Source organism: Apostichopus japonicus, chromosome 11, assembly GCF_037975245.1.
Source record: "Apostichopus japonicus isolate 1M-3 chromosome 11, ASM3797524v1, whole genome shotgun sequence".
NCBI lineage: Eukaryota > Metazoa > Echinodermata > Holothuroidea > Aspidochirotida > Stichopodidae > Apostichopus > Apostichopus japonicus.
In genome coordinates, this window is record NC_092571.1 from 28149281 (window position 1) to 28167876 (window position 18596).

The 18596-nt window shown below is 37.1% G+C and overlaps 2 protein-coding genes across 3 annotated transcripts in view; both read left to right on the top strand.

Moving 5' to 3' along the window:
• LOC139975580 (carotenoid-cleaving dioxygenase, mitochondrial-like) overlaps positions 1 to 18596 on the top strand; it is a 39959-nt gene that overhangs the window by 6597 nt on the left and 14766 nt on the right. Inside the window, exons 1-3 of one of the 2 annotated variants that reach the window (XR_011795795.1) lie at positions 15293 to 17471; positions 17840 to 17935; positions 18195 to 18248. The exons of the other annotated variant lie outside the window; for it this stretch is intronic. The gene's annotated coding sequence lies outside the window, so the exon portion shown is untranslated. Of the gene's footprint in view, positions 1 to 15292; positions 17472 to 17839; positions 17936 to 18194; positions 18249 to 18596 lie in introns of those variants that run through there. 2 annotated transcript variants of the gene reach the window in all.
• LOC139976360 (uncharacterized) lies at positions 4 to 14717 on the top strand. Its single transcript, XM_071985053.1, has 5 exons — positions 4 to 5479; positions 6184 to 6651; positions 7214 to 7328; positions 9384 to 9537; positions 11816 to 14717. The coding sequence occupies exons 3-5, from the start codon at positions 7214 to 7216 to the stop codon at positions 14715 to 14717; spliced, it is 3171 nt and encodes a 1056-aa protein (XP_071841154.1). The 5' UTR covers positions 4 to 5479; positions 6184 to 6651.

An 18596-nucleotide genomic window follows, 5' to 3' on the forward strand; every position in this document is an offset into this window, starting at 1 on the left:
CGTTTTTTTTATTTATTTTTTATAAACATTTCGTTATCTATATGTTTTGAGTCGAACTCATGCGATTCAACGCAAAAGTCAGCTTTTGACTCGGACAGATTGTTTAGTTTGTTCAGTCATGCTCAAAAGCATGTTAGAGCGCAAAGGCACTAGATACCTGAATTCTGCAGGTCTCGTAATTATTGAAAGCCTTCATGAAAATGTTTGGTGTATTGTTGAGATCCCAGCGATCCACATATTTTTTCTTTAGTGTAACGTAATGCTTAGGCAACTTTCGTTACCGGAATAAACGTATGACATGTTTGAGGTTCCATTTGACCAGTGGGAGACGTTCAGATTAATATATATATATAGGTATATCAGGGGCGTATCCAGGATTTTCTAACCCGGGGGCGCAAAGTACTATCTAAGCGGAGCGCCACCATCTTGGCGATGTCTTGGCGTTTTTCTTCTGCTCCCTCCTTTTCTCCCTTTCTCCTTTTTCTCTCTTTTTTCTTTTTCTTTTCCCTTCCTTTCTCTCCTTCCTGCTATTTTTTCCCCTTTCTTCTCTTTTCTTTTCTCTCCTCTTTTTCTTACCCGGGGGGGGGGCGCACGCCCCAACGCCTCTCCCTGGATACGCGCCTGAGAGTGTATGTTCAGCTGGCATTCACCAGCCAGCCATGTAGATGATGAAGGGGGCTAGTAGTCCCAATATTGTGATATTGAGCCTTATGTTGTGGGCGGAGGTCATATATTCGTTTGAGTTCACCAGGGGTCAAATTGTGGAAACCATTGTTTATCACAATATTTTAACAAGGACAGATGTCATATTTAGTATTTTGATGTATCACATTTAGTACAAGAAGCCAGTTGTTGAGGTCAATGGTCATTTCAGGACAGCCTGTGTCATTGTGAATTATTGTTTGTCACATCACACTGCTTTTCACTGTATTACTAAGATCAAAATGACATCTAATGATCACCGTTTTATCTTTGTAACCATAACTTTGAAACAGCTTTGAACGATGAAAGGATCTAATTGAAATGGAGTTATATTGTGAGAACTACCGTATACACACAGTCTCTATATAAATTACAAAGCCACTATCGTTTATGCCAAAGAATCTACGATATGACGAATAGCAGCAACCAATCAAAGCATTGGCTTCATATGATTTGCTTTAAACAAGAAGATATTCATTGTATGTGTGGCTAAATGTGTAAGACTGCATTGACTCCTTACATAAGTGCTCATTCTGGACACTCAAAGAGTAAACTTCAGAAATAAGAGATCTGCCAAGCAAGATGCTATACCAAATTGGAATTGGTCTAAAGTCCGAGTGCAGAAAACTGGACTCGAGTACTATAAATGTGTATATTACACATTTCTTTGTGGGTATACTGTACGGGTGGGATCTACATTAAATACGTGTTTGTTGCCACATTGTTCAGTTCAGTGGTGTTGTTATTGTTTGTTGTGTAGGGCAATCAATCTTGTAAAGCTTTAAACAACAGACACATCCCTACCTGTGATTCATTGATTAACGGTAAACTGTAACCGTAGGTGCTTTTTTGTTTTTTAAATTATGTGATGCAACTTACCAGGTAGAAACAATTAAACACAAGAACACTGTGATACAACAAATTTGAACACATTGTTAGTAACAGATGATGAAGCCACAAATGAAAATATGAGTTCATGTATAAGAATTCAAAATAACAATTTTGGAAGCTAGGAAAGTTTTAAAGAAAATGTTTACACATCTCTAAAAGAGTAATGGCGTTCCGTTATAACAATTCCTCATTCATATAAACACTTAATAGACATGCCGTTTTAACTGCAACTTTAAACCAGGGAGTTGAAAAAAATATTCATCTGTTTGCACAAATCGTAGATATAACCCTCAGTGTCAACGTGTAAATTGTGTTAACAAGTGTACAACGACACATGATTCGGTATTTGAGCAGGTTTCCAATAACATGTTTTCGTACTTTTTGGAATAATATCTTTCTTTCTTTCTTTTAAAAAAACCGCAACTTCTCAAAAGAACCAACATTTCTTCCAATCCTTTGTATAGATGATTGAATTTGTTTCAAAACAAATAAATGATAACAATCAACCGCAAAGTAGAAGGTTAAAAACACTCCCCGGCGTTACAAAGAAGTTTCATACTGAAAGCAGTCAATGATGCGTTTCCAAATTTCCTGTGATTTGTTTGGCTAATAGTCCCTACCATTGTCTGCAAACAATTTTGCATTTATCGTGCTCAATAAACACAACGTATTATGTTTAAATAACTTATTTATATAGCGCATTATACCGACGGTCTCAATGCAACTAATTGTAACGTTGCTGTCCCGTGTAGAGATAGCAAAGTTTGTAGTATAGGCTCTCATGTGTGTGCACTCTCAAATGTCACAACGTGTATGGTTGGCCACAGTGGACAAAATTCAGAAATTATGACGACATATCAGGAGGCAGGACTTTTTTATGTCTACATAAAATTGATTTGATGTGGACATAAATTCAAATTAATGCTGGCATATATTAAAATAATGCTGGCACCGTACCGTACCAGCTGCGTATGCAGTTGGCACCTTCCTCTTTCAATCTGTTTCAATCTGTGTGAATATTAATGTACATTTAAAGAGTTGTGTCTGTATTGCATGTATGGGCTACCACATTATGTCAAAATATTCTTGCTATGAGTTGCACTTCTCTTTATATAGTAAGTACACCTTGTAAAGGGTTTCAGTGCAAACACATGAATTTATTTGTAATCTAAGATAATACATATAATATTAATGTCCTCACGCTTCCATAGGCATGAGTTGTATAATTTGCATTTATGATTTTCAATATGCACATTATAAACCTATCACTATAGGATATCCGTTGCGCACAAGCCAATGTTTTTTTCAGGGGTCATTATAACTAAGTATTGTGCGTTCTTGTAGAGGTAATTTAAAGTGCATGTTTTCATGGAGGAACCGTGGGGACGCAAGTTTTTTCTGAGCGAACGCAAACAATTTTTAAGATGTTGTATCCCGGCGCTGGCGCAACTCTTGAAATCCCGGTAACAATACTGAGAATAATACTTGGTAGTAATATAAGATTTTTCTATTTGTACAGCTTTCTGCTGATTTCTCAAGTCTTGCTTATGTAAACCTGTGAAACTACATTATTTTCATTCCTTGATCAACATCTGGACAGAATGTTAGACAAGTTTACTAAAAAAAAGCTAAGGTTTCAATGCACACAAAATGCAAGCAAGCTGCAGAATATTCAGGTTGGTTGTGCATGATAAATTAATGGTAGTTTTATCATTTCAATTTGTATATGGTGGCATCCAATTAATATATGTTTGAACAAGAGTGGATAGAGGGTGTGGGTCGAACCTCTTTTTCATAGCACACATAAATTCAAAAGGAACATGCCTATAGCTGATAGATCTAGTTATAGTTTCAGTTTCCGATCCTTCATTCCAGTATAAATAGCATAAGATACAATTATGTTTAATAAGAGAATAAAACGTATGATAGATAAATTCCATAAAAGCGATTAAAGGCAAATTAAGAGTTAGTAAAAAAAGCATCAGTTTTCAAAGTGTTAGTCAACTGAAAATAATAAGGAAATATCAATAAACATATATTAAATCAAATCATTTAAGATACCATTTTGAATAAAAAAAGATGCTCTGCATAGAAATGAATTTGTGATAATTTTAACCCAATATTATGTTGGTGCTATTGCACGATGTCATAGAAGTATGATGCTTTCATCGGTTTGAGTGCATGTCTATGTATGTATGTATGAGTGTATGTATGTATGTATGTATGTATGTGTGTACTGACAGACCTATGTATACGAGGACATTTTCCTCTACAGGCCTATACATATGAGGACAATTGAAAAATGTGAGGACAAATTTCGTGTCCTCACATTCTAAGTACCTTTAGCTGACCCCCCAGGGGTTGATCAACACTGCTATGGACTTATCTCGAATGTGTCCATATTTAGTACTTTTCCAATACCTGGTGTATACTGAATGTATGCTTAAATATATATAGCGCCCTCTATTTATGTATACCTCTACAAATATATACTTGTGAGGACATTTACAATATCCGAGGACAAATTTATCCCCAGGCTATCAATACTCTATCAAGACCAAAAAAGGAAAATAGTAATGATAATAAAGTTGTGACGACCAAAACAATAACAATAGCACCAAAATAATATTAATATATTATATTACTAATATATATATGTAACATGACTGACATATTAAATGTAAAAATAATATGCAAGATGATAAAAGTAATTATAATGATGATGAGGAGGAGGATGAAGAGAAGGAGAAGGATGTATTCCAACTTTATTTACCTATGAAGAATGATTAATGTAAACATTTCTCTCATTTTATATAGCAGTGGATATGGACCCATATTTACATGTTATACAATGTAAGATTATTGGAATGCGGGGAGAACATGACATACACTTTAACATAGACGTGCACTGCACTTTAAAAGTGAACATGAAGAAAGGAACAGAAGTAAAAAGAAAGAATATGGCATCTTCCATCAATACCCAATTTCCTTTGTGATAAGGTTTTCGAGCACAGAAAGTCGTCAAAAGTTCAAACTTATCAAATTGACTTTTGTTTTAATCATTCCCTCGAGACTTATCCCCAACCATTGGCTTTGCTCCCTGCTCATGCAGCATGATATATACGTTTAATAGGACCAAACATAGCAGAACTAATCATATTTACAATCGTTATTCCTGCTTCTGCAATTGTAATACCAATTCTTGTGTGCAGTCAAACCAGTAAAATGTACTCGATATTACTTTAAAAACTCCAACCCCACCCCCATTCGGCCATGCTATTTTTAATTTGATTTGGGGAGGTTCCTATGGCCTCCCCACCTGGCATCGCCTTTAAACATTTAGTGCTTGCTCTCAGTGCAGGGTTTCGGTTTTCTTATTTAACACCATAACACCAACTACCTATTATGCATGACTCCCCCGTGAAAATTTTAGAACCTAAGTGGTGCCAAGTGATTTACGTTTTTTTTCGTTTCCCTATTTCCCTCCGGATCGTCCGTCATATTATGATTTTAATGCACTTGATGTATGACACTCATAAAGTCATACCCTCAGAATACTGTGAACCACGATGCACCCTTTAATGGCCCAACCCCTTCAGTACTTGAGTTGCCCCAGACCGTCACCTGGACCATACGCTGTAACTTTACCCCCCCCCCCCCCCCCACAACAACCCCTCCTTAATCTCAGAGTTAATCTCCGTCTCCAATGCTAATCCCACAACTGCGCAAGTCCGGTACGTAAGGATCTCGTTATATCATGTTGTGGCCCAATTCGCCTTCCACAATGTAACAGGCATTCTTGCATGCTGTACTAACTGGCATCGAAGTGGCATCGAATTGGCATCGAAACGTTTTACTACAGTAGTTGTAGATATCGCCCAGCCATGTAAGTTACATTCCAAACTGCGTTTTGTGTTGATTAAAGACCTAACATGAGTTACCGTAAGGCTTCTGTAGTCAACACGTTACATCCTAGTCAAATTAGTCTAGTTTTAAGGAGTACTAGTACTAAGTTATTCGAAGGGTAGGCTAGGCCTGGTCTAACGTACGTAGACGTACTGTAGTGTAACGTTAGGTTACCAAATAAAGTAACCCAGAAGTAGTAGTACAGTCTAGTAAATTTAGCCTAGTAACTATAGCCTAGGTCATTGTGTTGTTGTAATACTACTATATATAAGCTTTTCACTGCAAACATTCTGTCAACATATGAATTAGGCTACTCAATGTGACGGTCAATCTTATTCAATCTACCAAAGAAATTGTCACAAAGTGGTGTATTTTCATTCATAGTATTCATACAGCCTAGGCCTACCACTTTATTTGTCAGTTGTGGGATGCTACAGACTTCAGTTAGATTTCAAACAATGGAAGAAATAAGTGCTGGGAGTATAACACTAGGCTTGCCAAGTTGCCACATCCTGATGAGTTTTTTTGTGTGAAAAAGAAAGCAAAATTAGCTCTTGACAAGTACTTTTTAGTTCACTGTGCATGTATATAATAACTGGTTGAACTTGAGTTTATGGCCTTCGTGAAGGGTTAATAAAATGACCTGTTGTAAAACACATTGCATCTTTAAACATTTCTTGTCAGAGCTAACAGAATGCCAGTGAAAAAGACCTACGAAGTTGAAGTTGAAGGAAGAATAAAGTTCTTGATGCTTGTTATGGAGGCATATAAACAGAATATATTCACCCTGGAGGAAATTCGTAATATCCTCATTGATTTCCTAGATCATCTGAAATAGCTCTAGCAGTGGAGAAGCAGATAAAAAACCTTTTTGTAACTTTGGAGCAGTCAGCTCACAAAAGAGTGAAGTTATTAATGAAAATTAGACATATGAGTCCCTTATTGAGCAAGTCAAGTAAAAGTTTTGTTTGGCACAAGACTGTCTAGTCTATCACTCTATGCTACAGCTAGATTTGAGAGGGATGGACTATTTGTTAAAAACGATGAAGATCCTCTTCAAGATGCAATAGAAGTAAATATATAACAGTTGCTCAATCAAGAGTAGAACCTGCACCAGCAAAACTTGCAGTATCTTGTTCATCAGACATAACTGTAAGTAGTATTTTCTGCACACACAAAGGGCTATTGGTTAAATTGTTCAAGTAGTCAGGATTTCAATGTTCCAAAGTTTTACAGTTAACTGCTAAAGAACAGCATATAACTATCAATTTAAGTTGTTTCACTTCCTTTTGAAAAAAGACTTTTGCAAGCAAAATACTTCACTTTTTAAAATTATATTTTGCACTATTGCTTATCGATACTGATATATAGAACAGGTACAAGATAGTTAACAGGCTACCCATACCCATTTGTGATTGTGGATAGACTAATTCAACTGTTAACTTTAACAGTCATGTCCAAGATTTCAAAGCTGACCCTAGGTCTATCATATTTTGGATCTGCCACACAAAAGTATGGTTGGATGAAGATGCTTACTTAACCAGTGTTCTCCCATGATTATAGTATTAGGTTTATCAACGGGTCTTCATTAGCTTGTAAAATTGGAATCAAAGCAATTTGTGCCATATTATTAAAGGTAGCTGCATGTTATAGCATCATCTATAAAGTGTAAATATTATCACAAACCTTCCAAATTGTTACTTATTTGATTTAGATGGATCAGGGCAGGCAATGTGTCAGACGTAGAGGCAAACTGCATTGTCTTCCTAATGAGGAAGACCTGCAGATGGACAAGGATGGATTTGTTGAAAGGGTCTTGCCAGTGAAAGGTAAGTGTTGATTAGTCTAGTGCATTTCATGAAAGGTCCCAATAGTATCAGTGTGGGTCATCAGGGTCTGTAGGCACATCTGGACAGGGCATAATTAGGAAATGAAATCACAAATGGCTGAAAATGACTCTTAAATGGATGGATAGGTGTATAACAGACATGAAATACATCTGAATGATATTTATTTCACTTCCAGTTCCAACTTTCCCAAAAATTTCCCTTGAAAACATATATGTAGTGTCCACTTTAAAATTAACACATCATAATAACTGTTCCTTTGTTATGGGGCTTGTGCTCATGCAAGAGATATTGATTTTTTTAAATTGTTGTCATCTGTACCAGGGCTCATGTTTATGAAAGTTTTAAGGTTGTCCTTTGGACAACCTTACCTACATATTTGGTGGTCTGCAGAATGTTTTAGTTGTCCAAACGAAAGCACTTGGACTTTAAATGGTGCCCCTTGTGCGAGAGCCATATGTCAGTAATACTACAATGTATAGATTTAGCCTTGTAGGTGAGTACCGTAATGTTAGGCTATGCAGGCCAAGTTTTTTTAGTTTGAGACTTAAGAAGTTAAGTCTTGCTCTTAGTGACTAGTCTTATGAAGATGGACTTTGCAAAAATCTTGGACAGAACTGTAGTGTAGAGTTACAAACATGTTATATGGTGTATGACACTGCTCATTATTAATCCATGTTGGGTTGCGGGAGTTCTCTGGTAGTAAAATATACAGAGTAAGCCCATGGTATACAAAAATACTGTACATTGCAGCAACATATTGGCATCTGGTTGTAATCCAGCTAGCTTGTCATACATGCATGCAACCGTGAGGTAGGGAGCAAGTCTGGTCACAGCCACCAGGGTCTGTAGTGTACAAAGTATACAGTACTGTACCTAGCCATTAGGGCATATGTACAGTGTGTTCATTCTGTCTTTACTAATAACAAAACTATAAACTTCAAGTTAGCGATGCAAGGGGTGTGCAGGTAAAGTGTAGGATTTTCCCCTCATTATGGAATGTACCAAAATGTGATTTACTTTACGCTGTTTCTAATATATATGAAAGAAGGGCGATTACAACAAGCTATAATAAATTTTTGTCCAAGAAATGGTAGTGCACAAACTTAAATAAATGTAATGTACATTGATGAAAACAAACATTTCTCCCCAAGAAATTTATCTCAACTTCAAAGAGTGTTAGATAGAGGCCAGACACATTGACCAAACTTTAACATCATGCAAAACTGAAGAACTTTACACTGGAGCTAGAAGTAGTGTGTGTTTTAAGAAGAATTTTGACATATACAGTACACACACGTAACACACAGAAATTTGAACAAGGTTGACCTTCCTTTAATAAACATCATGCAGAGAGTTTTATTTTTGGTTGTTGTTGTATAGATTTTTGAAAGACAGCTACATTATCACCCCAAAATCTTTGCACATGGAAGGCTTTTGCTCTGCTGTACATACAGGGCATAAATTTAATGGTCGTCCGATCATCCGAGGTGACCAAAACTCATGTCAGACAACCTAAAACCCTGCAGATGGATGACAAGCTTATTTGCTGCAAGTGTTCAACACTTCAAATAAAATTTGGAAATCCCTAATCTTAAACAAAAATCCACCACCCAATAAATTATAGTAGCTTGTTGGTATCACCCGTCATTCATATTAGAAACAAAGTAAGAAATAAATTACATTTTGGTACGTTTGGTAATGAGGGGAAATCCTTCACTTCAGCTATATGTGAATACTGTAAATATGTACAGTTCCATATGGTTTGTACACTACAGAGTACAGACCATGGTGGCCGTTACCATGCTTGCTTTCTACCTCACGGCTGCACGCACGTATGGCAAGCATGATTACTCATAAGACTAGTCACTGAGAGTAAGACTCAGCCTCAGGCCGATAGATTAGGCCTGTGTAGCCTAACGTTACCATACAATGCTAAATGGATACATTTTAGTATTTTTTACGTACAGTTCTCACACAGTGCATGCCATTTTAAAGTCCAAGTGCTTTTATATGGATTTGTACCATTTTTTTCAGGCAGAGCAGTTTTCACAACTAAGTCTTTTCACCGTGGCGAATTTCTTCTCATGTATCATGGCAATTTAATCAGTGCAAGGGAAGGAAACAGAAGGGAAGAAATAGAAGAAACAGGCTTTAGATACTTCTTCAATTCGAAAGGACAGAAACTGTGGTAGGTACTATTTTAGATTTTTAATATGTACAAAAATGTTTAGTGCTGAATGTAGAGAATGAGTGAACGTGTGTATGTTTCTTTATTAACTTGCATGTCTTGCATGTTTTTAGTGATCAATCATAGTATTTTTTCAGAGATCTTTCCTTCACATGTTCAACAAGGATTGATAGCTCAGGCTACATATGCATTGTTTACAATACATCTTTATTTTACAGTTGCTTGAACTTTCCTATAAGGAATACAATTCTAATTCGAAAGTGGCAGAGCTAGTGATGTGTTGATAGTGTTATGAACTTAAGTTACTTTATTAACATTTTCACCCTTGGTTAATTATTCCGTATGATATCAAGTAAACTGCTATCCATTTTTTAAGCCCAATAACTTAAGTTAGGCTTCTATAACATCACATCCTCCAAATGTTAATTTAACAAATTTTCAGCATGTGTGTATTGTGATATCACATGATCACTTACTGCACTGATCCTCACCAACAGTAGACCTACTCCTTCAAATATACAGGAAGCATTTAGTAGTTTATGTTTGAAGGTACAAACAAAGGGCTTTTGGGTAATTTCTTATTGAGTAAAGCAGATACAAATTTAGAAGTAGTGCATTCATCTCACGAAAGCTAATTATGCAGTATGTAGTGGAATTCACCTGCAAAGAAAGTCATGTGAGGACAGTGAACATTAGTTATAAACATTAACCTTCTGATATGTTTTCAACAGAAATGCAATGTCTATCATGCGTCCATGTGACATATCTCAGGACATATACACAGTTTATACATTATCCTAGACATGTGAGAACAGTGTACACTATAATGGATCAGGGATGTAAGTCTTCCGTATTTTTACGGAAATCCGGTTTTTTTTTAATTCCAATAAAGTTCCACAAAATTGTACAAATATTAAAGACACAACGCGGCAAAAATGCTGGCCCGTTGCAGCAAGCTAACTTCAATTTTCACTCATCGATCAACCAAAATACCATTTCCTGTTACGCATTGCACTGTACAACATTGTGTGTGCCATGTGAACATCTTTGCGTACGTGCGAACTTCAAATCGCTATATCTCATTTCTGTCGTTGAAAAACCTTGCCTAATTCACGTTGATTCGTAACTGCTGGTGCTCTACATAAGTTTCGGAATTAACGCTTGTGATATTTGTGAGCGGCTAAATCTACGGGATACGCATATGATAGTCGATATTCGTGATCGCTTTCAAATGTGACTGTTTTTTATTCCGGATTTCGCTGCGACGTATTCGTTACTTGGAGCTAGCCTAACATAACGATAGTGTGTAAGTAGTCAGAACTAGTGGTAGGATGTGTTAGCGCTAATACTTTTGAGCTAGCCTAACATAACGATAGTGCGTAAGTATTCAGAGCTAGGAGTAGGATGTGTTAGAACGGCATTCCCCCGGTTTCTCCGATTCTCCAAATAGTTTTCCGTTTTTTTTTTGGCTGCACTTACATCCCTGATGGATACATTAAACTAATTTACATCATGTTTTTGACACCGCAGCACTGTTTACCATGTGTATTAGGCTGGTAAGACACATACACTGTTTTATATGTAATCAGATGCATGTGAGGACAGTGAATGTTGGTAATATATGGTATACATCACACATGTGTGCATGTGAAACATATCGCAGGACATATACACAGTTTAGACATTATCCTAGACATGTGAGGACAGTGTTCACTAGAATAGATACATTAAACTGATTAACATCATGTTTTGACACTGCAGCACTGTTTACAATGTGTATTAGGCTGGACACATACACTGTTTTATATGTAATCAGATGCATGTGAGGACAGTGAACGTTGGTAATATATGGTATACATCACACATGTGTGCATGTGAAACATATCTCAGGACATATACACAGTTTATACATTATCTTAGACATGCGAGGACAATGAACATTGGTAATATATACATCACACAAATGTAATGATATATGTTCGTAACACAAATGCAATTGCCATGTTTCCATGTGAAACATAGGCACTGTACATGTGAAATATACATACTGAGACCATGTTTATCATCAAAAGAAAAAAAATGGATTTCACAATATTATCATCCTGTTTATCTCAGGTTAAGGGTGTTGCATACTCCCACTAAACAGTATACATGTCTGATGATAATATATTGATCATGTTACATCATGAAAACCACATTGCATTTTTGCATTCTGGTTAAGTTTATTTGCATTTTCCTATAAATTTTGCGAAGTTATATCACATTTATCTCCTTGCAGTGTCGATGCTACAGAAGAACCCCCAGCTGGTCACCCTTCCCTTGGAAGATTAGTTAACCATGGCGCAAAAAAGGACCAAAATTGCAAGATGAAGGTGATTGAGTTGATGGGTAAACCAAGACTGTGTCTGTTTGCAATGGTGGATATTCCTGAAAACACTGAACTGCTTTATGATTATGGATTAACCAGTGGGTTCCAATTTCCACCACCTTACTATACTTCTTGGTCAACAACATTAGGTCCTAGCAGTTATAAAAACAAGCACAATGGAGGAGAATGTTCAGAAACCAGGACAGTAGAGAGTAGAAACATTTCAAGGGAATCACAAGGAACATTTGAACAAGAGGCAAACTTTTCAAGCAAGTCAAAAGATGATTGTAACAGTGCTGATATTATAACCGATCACGAAGGTAATGTTACACCCAACCTCAGAGAGAATCATGGTTCTAGTTCAGAAAGAGAAACTTGTGGAGAGGAAGAAATACATTTGCAAGTAGAAGCAGAACCTGGATTGAACAAAACAAAGAATGGTAAAAACCATCACGAAGAAACGGTCCCTGAAAGCAGTTTTTCAGCAGTAAGTACCAACGTCTCGAGGGAATCACATGGAACATTTGAACATGAGGCAGCCTTGTCAAGCAAGTCAAAAGATGATTGTAACAGTGCTGATATTATAACCGATCACGAAGGTAATGTTACACCCAACCTCAGAGAGAATCATGGTTCTAGTTCAGAAAGAGAAACTTGTGGAGAGGAAGAAATACATTTGCAAGTAGAAGTAGAACCTGGTTTGAACAAAACAAAGAATGGTAAAAACCATCACGAAGAAACTGTCCCTGAAAGCAGTTTTTCAGCAGTAAGTACCAACGTCTCGAGGGAATCACATGGAACATTTGAACATGAGGCAGCCTTGTCAAGCAAGTCAAAAGATGATTGTAACAGTGCTGATATTATAACCGATCACGAAGGTAATGTTACACCCAACCTCAGAGAGAATCATGGTTCTAGTTCAGAAAGAGAAACTTGTGGAGAGGAAGAAATACAGTTGCAAGTAGAAGCTGATCCTGGATTGAACAAAACAAAGAATGGTAAAAACCATCACGAAGAAACTGTCCCTGAAAGCAGTTTTTCAGCAGTAAGTACCAACGTCTCGAGGGAATCGCATGGAACATTTGAACATGAGGCAGCCTTGTCAAGCAAGTCAAAAGATGATTGTAACACTGCTGATATTATAACCGATCACGAAGGTAATGTTACACCCAACCTCAGAGAGAATCATGGTTCTAGTTCAGAAAGAGAAACTTGTGGAGAGGAAGAAATACAGTTGCAAGTAGAAGCAGAACCTGGATTGAACAAAACAAAGAATGGTAAAAACCATCACGAAGAAACTGTCCCTGAAAGCAGTTTTTCAGCAGTAAGTACCAACGTCTCGAGGGAATCACATGGAACATTTGAACATGAGGCAGCCTTGTCAAGCAAGTCAAAAGATGATTGTAACAGTGCTGATATTATAACCGATCACGAAGGTAATGTTACACCCAACCTCAGAGAGAATCATGGTTCTAGTTCAGAAAGAGAAACTTGTGGAGAGGAAGAAATACAGTTGCAAGTAGAAGCTGAACCTGGATTGAACAAAACAAAGAATGGTAAAAACCATCACGAAGAAACTGTCCCTGAAAGCAGTTTTTCAGCAGTAAGTACCAACGTCTCGAGGGAATCGCATGGAACATTTGAACATGAGGCAGCCTTGTCAAGCAAGTCAAAAGATGATTGTAACACTGCTGATATTATAACCGATCACGAAGGTAATGTTACACCCAACCTCAGAGAGAATCATGGTTCTAGTTCAGAAAGAGAAACTTGTGGAGAGGAAGAAATACAGTTGCAAGTAGAAGCAGAACCTGGATTGAACAAAACAAAGAATGGTAAAAACCATCACGAAGAAACTGTCCCTGAAAGCAGTTTTTCAGAAATGTCTGATGTTATCCCTCACAGGGTAGACAACAGAGTTCGCAAGAAAGTAAACAGCCATATGAAACATACAAATATAGCGCAAGAAACATTGATGGTAATGAATAACAGGGAGTTTGCATCTGTGGATAGAGAAAGTAGTTATGATGAAAATACAACACCAAAATGTTCACCTTCGAGGAAGAGTAATAATGAGATACCAGATGAGGAGGTAGAACTGATATCAACAAGTCAGAACAGCAGTAAAGGTGTGAAGATATCACCTGGAAGTAGTGCTAAGAAGGCTCTGCGGGATAAGAAGTCTACATTCAATTTTGAGATTTGGAAGCACAGTCCGAGGACCTTAGGAAAGCATTACACCAAAAAGCAGCAGAAGATATCTAAGAGCAAAAAAGTGGAAAAGATCTTTGAAGAAATAAGCCGTACCAGCAGCAGTAGTGAAAGCCCACCAGAAAAGCGTTCATGCAAGAAAGTCAGCAAATGTAAGCAATTTTTGAAACATGGTAGGCAAAGGAAACCAATGAGGATGAAGGAGTCAGGAAAATGCGGTAAATACAAAGCAAGAGATGTATCCAGTGAACACCGTGAAGTTCAGAGTTCATACGCAGAAGCAAAATCTTCAAGAGGTGTTCACCCCAAAAGCAGTAAAAGTAACAGAATAAGAAAAGAACTATTTGAACGAAAGACTGCAGTTAAGAAAAAGAAATTTGAAGACACACTGGACATAAGCAGTGACCATGAAGCAACAGATAAATTGAGTGAAAGCATTGAAGATGCACGTTTACATGCAGAAGTGCAACCTTCAAGATGTAAATCTCAAGGAAGCAAAAAGCGTAAAAGGGCAAGGAAGGAACCCATAAGGTTTAGGCAAAAGGCAGCAGTTAAAGCAGCATTTTGCGTCCTTTTCTATGATTTTTCTCAACCTCACTGATTCCACTTTGCCATAACGACATACATAACTAGCTAATCTATTTATATTTTACTTCAAATGGTGGCATAAAAGTCGAAAAAATTGCAACTTTCAACTTTGTTGTTCTCCAAGATATTTTCCGTTGGGAACCCAATAAACCTCGCCCATAATATGAATATTTAAACACTACGAACGTCATTGACAGATACGTAATATAACACCACGCTTGATTTGTGTACAGTCTATATGGCAGTTGTACCAGGGAGTTGCATAACAACTCCCTGGTACAACCAACGCGAAGTCTTGAATCTATTTTTAGCAACGGCTCATAACTAAACCTGCATCTCTGATTGGTTGAATTCAAACTAGTGGGTTTGGCGGAATTGTATGCGATTAATTTTAACTGTGAAATTTGTCGAGGACACTCTTCTCATTTATCGACATAAATCGTTAATTACTCGCTAATTAACGCTCTTGGCAGGGTGAAACTTGGATGGTATCTTAGATTGCTGTTTTATGATTGATACATGTAAAAAAATCGATGCACATGTTAAAAAAGTGGAAAAAAGCGACCCAACGCAAAATGCTGCTTTAAGAGTGCCAACTTTTCACCCATGATGAATGAAAGCAATGACCTTGAAGCAACAGCTAATTCCAGTGAAAGCAGTGAAGATACGCGTATATATGCAAAAAAGCAAACTTCAAGATTTAAGTCCAGAGAAAGCAGTAAAGGCAAAATGATAAGAAAGAAACTTGAACAATTTAAAAGAAAGGCGGCAGTTAAGAACATGAAGTCTCCAAACAGGCTTGGAGAAAGCAGTAACCTTGAAGCTACAGATGAATCTTGTGAAAGCAGTGGAGACTACAGCTCACATGCAGAAATGCAACCTTCAAAAGGTGTGTCATGTGAACACAGTAAAAATATAGGAATTAAAAAGACTGATCGATATTCTAAGGGAAAGACAGCAGTTAAGAACAAGAAGCCTGTAGACAGTGACATTGAATCAACAGATTTAATATCAAGTGAAAGCAGTGAAGATGAGAGTTCCAATTGGGGAGTGCAGACTGTAAATATGTGTAATGATAAAAGGGTCTGGGACAAGAAAGACTGCTGTTTCTTTTGTGGAAAACTTGATTTTAAAATTGCAAGGCATTGGTCCATTTGGCATAAAGATGAACTACTAGTGAAGAAAGTAGAGAACCTTCCAAAGTTAACAAAGGAAAGGACTCAGAAAATAGCGGAACTAAGGAATAAGGGGAATTTGAAACATAATCTCAATGTATGGGCCTCAGGGAAAGGACAAATAGTGCCCCGAAAGCGACCAAGCTACAATGAAAATTCCAGTCATTATCTTCCCTGTGAGTTCTGTTCTGGTTCCTTCACACGTAAGTGGTTATCAATGCATCAAAAAAAATGTTCAAAGAAACATGGCAGAGAAATGCAGAGGAGAGTACAAAGTGCTGCAAAGATGATGATACCAGAGGTTGCTGCAAAGCAACACATTTCTGAGTCTCTGAGAATCAAAGTCTTATCAAGAATGATTTCAGATGAAATATCGCTTGAAGTGAAGAAGGACAGTGATATTTTAATTTATGGATCCAGACTGCTTAGAAATCATCCAGAGGAACATCAGGCTCTCTTAGTGTCCCAAAAGATGCGGGATATGGCAAAACTAGTGATCGCTGCAAGGGAAAGAGATTCAACTATAACAGGAATCAGACAGTGTATAGACAACGCTAAGTTTGACACAGTTGTGGCTTCTGTTAGAGCAGTTGCAGGATACTCATCACAACTAGAGAGCTATGAAGTTCCTTCCTATGCAAGAAACATAGGCTTTGAAATAGACAAAGTAATTGCTCAACTATGTTCGGAAGCACTTAAGTCTAGCGATAATAGTCTGGCAGACAAAGTAAAAAACTTCAAGGATATCAAGCTGGCATCATGGTCTCATGAAGTTACTAATGTCGCACATCATACACTAAAGAAACGCAAAAGAAACCGACCAAACCTCATTCCAGTAGCTGAGGACCTCAAGAAACTTTCAAACTACCTGAAATCCTATGGGAGTGCTTGCGAAGAGGCACTGCGGAAAGGACCAGTAGAAACAAAGAACTGGCAGGAGTTATGTCAGGCAACACTGGCCAGTGTATCATTGTTCAACAAGAGACGAAGTGGTGAAACAGAAAGGTTGCTTTTGGAAGATTACAAAAAAGCTTGTGATCAAAATGAAGACGTACCACAGGAAGTATTTGAAAGCTTTTCAGAACTGGAGAAAGCTTTAGTGCTTAAGTTACAACGAATAGAAGTGAGAGGCAAGAGGGACAGAACAGTAGCAATCCTATTGACCACTGAAATGGTGTCAAGAATTGACTTACTCAATGAAACAAGAGAAGAAGCTGGTGTGAATACAACAGAGAATCCTTACGTGTTTGCCCGAGCATACTTTGGTTCACCCTTTGCAGCAAAAGTATCTGAATGCTATCAGAAGTTTTCCAAAGCATGTGGTGCAGAGAACCCAGAGAGCATCAGATCAACAAAACTAAGAAAACATATTGCAATCATGTCACAGTTGCTGTGCCTAAAAGAAAATGAGCTTGACCTCTTGGCTGGTTATATGGGTCATGACATACGTATCCATCGGGAATTTTACAGACTTACAGAAAATACCCTTCAACTGGCCAAAGTGTCAAAATTACTAATAATGATGGAAAGAGGAATTGCCAGTGATTACAAAGGAAAGTCTTTGGAGGAGATTGACTTTGCTTTTGATGAGAGTAAGTCCCATTCTGTTACAGTATTTGTTTCTCATCTGATAACCACTATTTATTCTTCCAGTGTTTTCTAATCTGCAATGATTATTTCAAACTCACAGAGACTCTACTGTCAACTATAAAATCAGAGATGACTTTATAGCATGCATCTCCTCTGTTGATTAGATAGTTTTCTAGCCTCCTTGCCTAGATCATCAGTTTCAAAAGTTGTGATTTGTATAGCAATTAGGTGGGATTGGCAAGCTGCTTGCTGGTACCTCTGCAAGTATTTGGCAAAGTTTTTTTTTTATGTAAAAGATGGATGTGAATGGAAATTACCCAAAAAATGAAATGTTATTTTGTTACTGAATTTTAAGGTACTTTACTTTCAGGTGATGATGCTTGTGATAATGATGAGGAAGATGACAATGACACAATCATTGCTCATGATGAAAGGGACCAAAATGAAAAAGAAGAGGAAATGCATGGTAAGTCACCAAACAATTTAGTAGATTTGTAGCATGTGGATAATGAAGGTAAGGCAAATACTACTACTACTGTTGGGACATTAATAAGTTCCTACAGAGTTAATTGTGTAATTCTAACCTATAATTTGTAGCATCTTGATAATGAATGTATATGTAAATAAGGCAAATAATACTACTGTTAGGACATTAATAAGTTCCCACAGAGTTAATTGTGTAATTCTAATACATGTATTTATATTTAAAATTTTTTTTTTTAAAGCCTTTGACACTGAGGAGGAGGGAGACCTTCAAAAGGACAAAGAAGAAACACAAGGTTTGTGAGAATTATTGAGAGCCAACCGAAGTTGTTATTTTTGTATGCGTTTGCTCACATGTGCAAGAAATTCTTATAATTAGAGCTCTTTTCTGGATGTATGTTTCAAAGTAGATTTTTCAGTGTATAATTTACAAAATGTATGATGGTCTTGCTCCAAAATATATCTCTGATCTCATATCGCATCCTACCAATGTTAACCTACGCTCATTTAATAAGCTTCTTTTCAAATCAAAACCTCTATCTAATTTTTTTTACTGCGACAGAGTCTTTACATCAGTAGCACCAAAACTTTGGAATACTTTGCCTTCCAATATTCGCAACATACCCTCATTAACTACTTTAAAA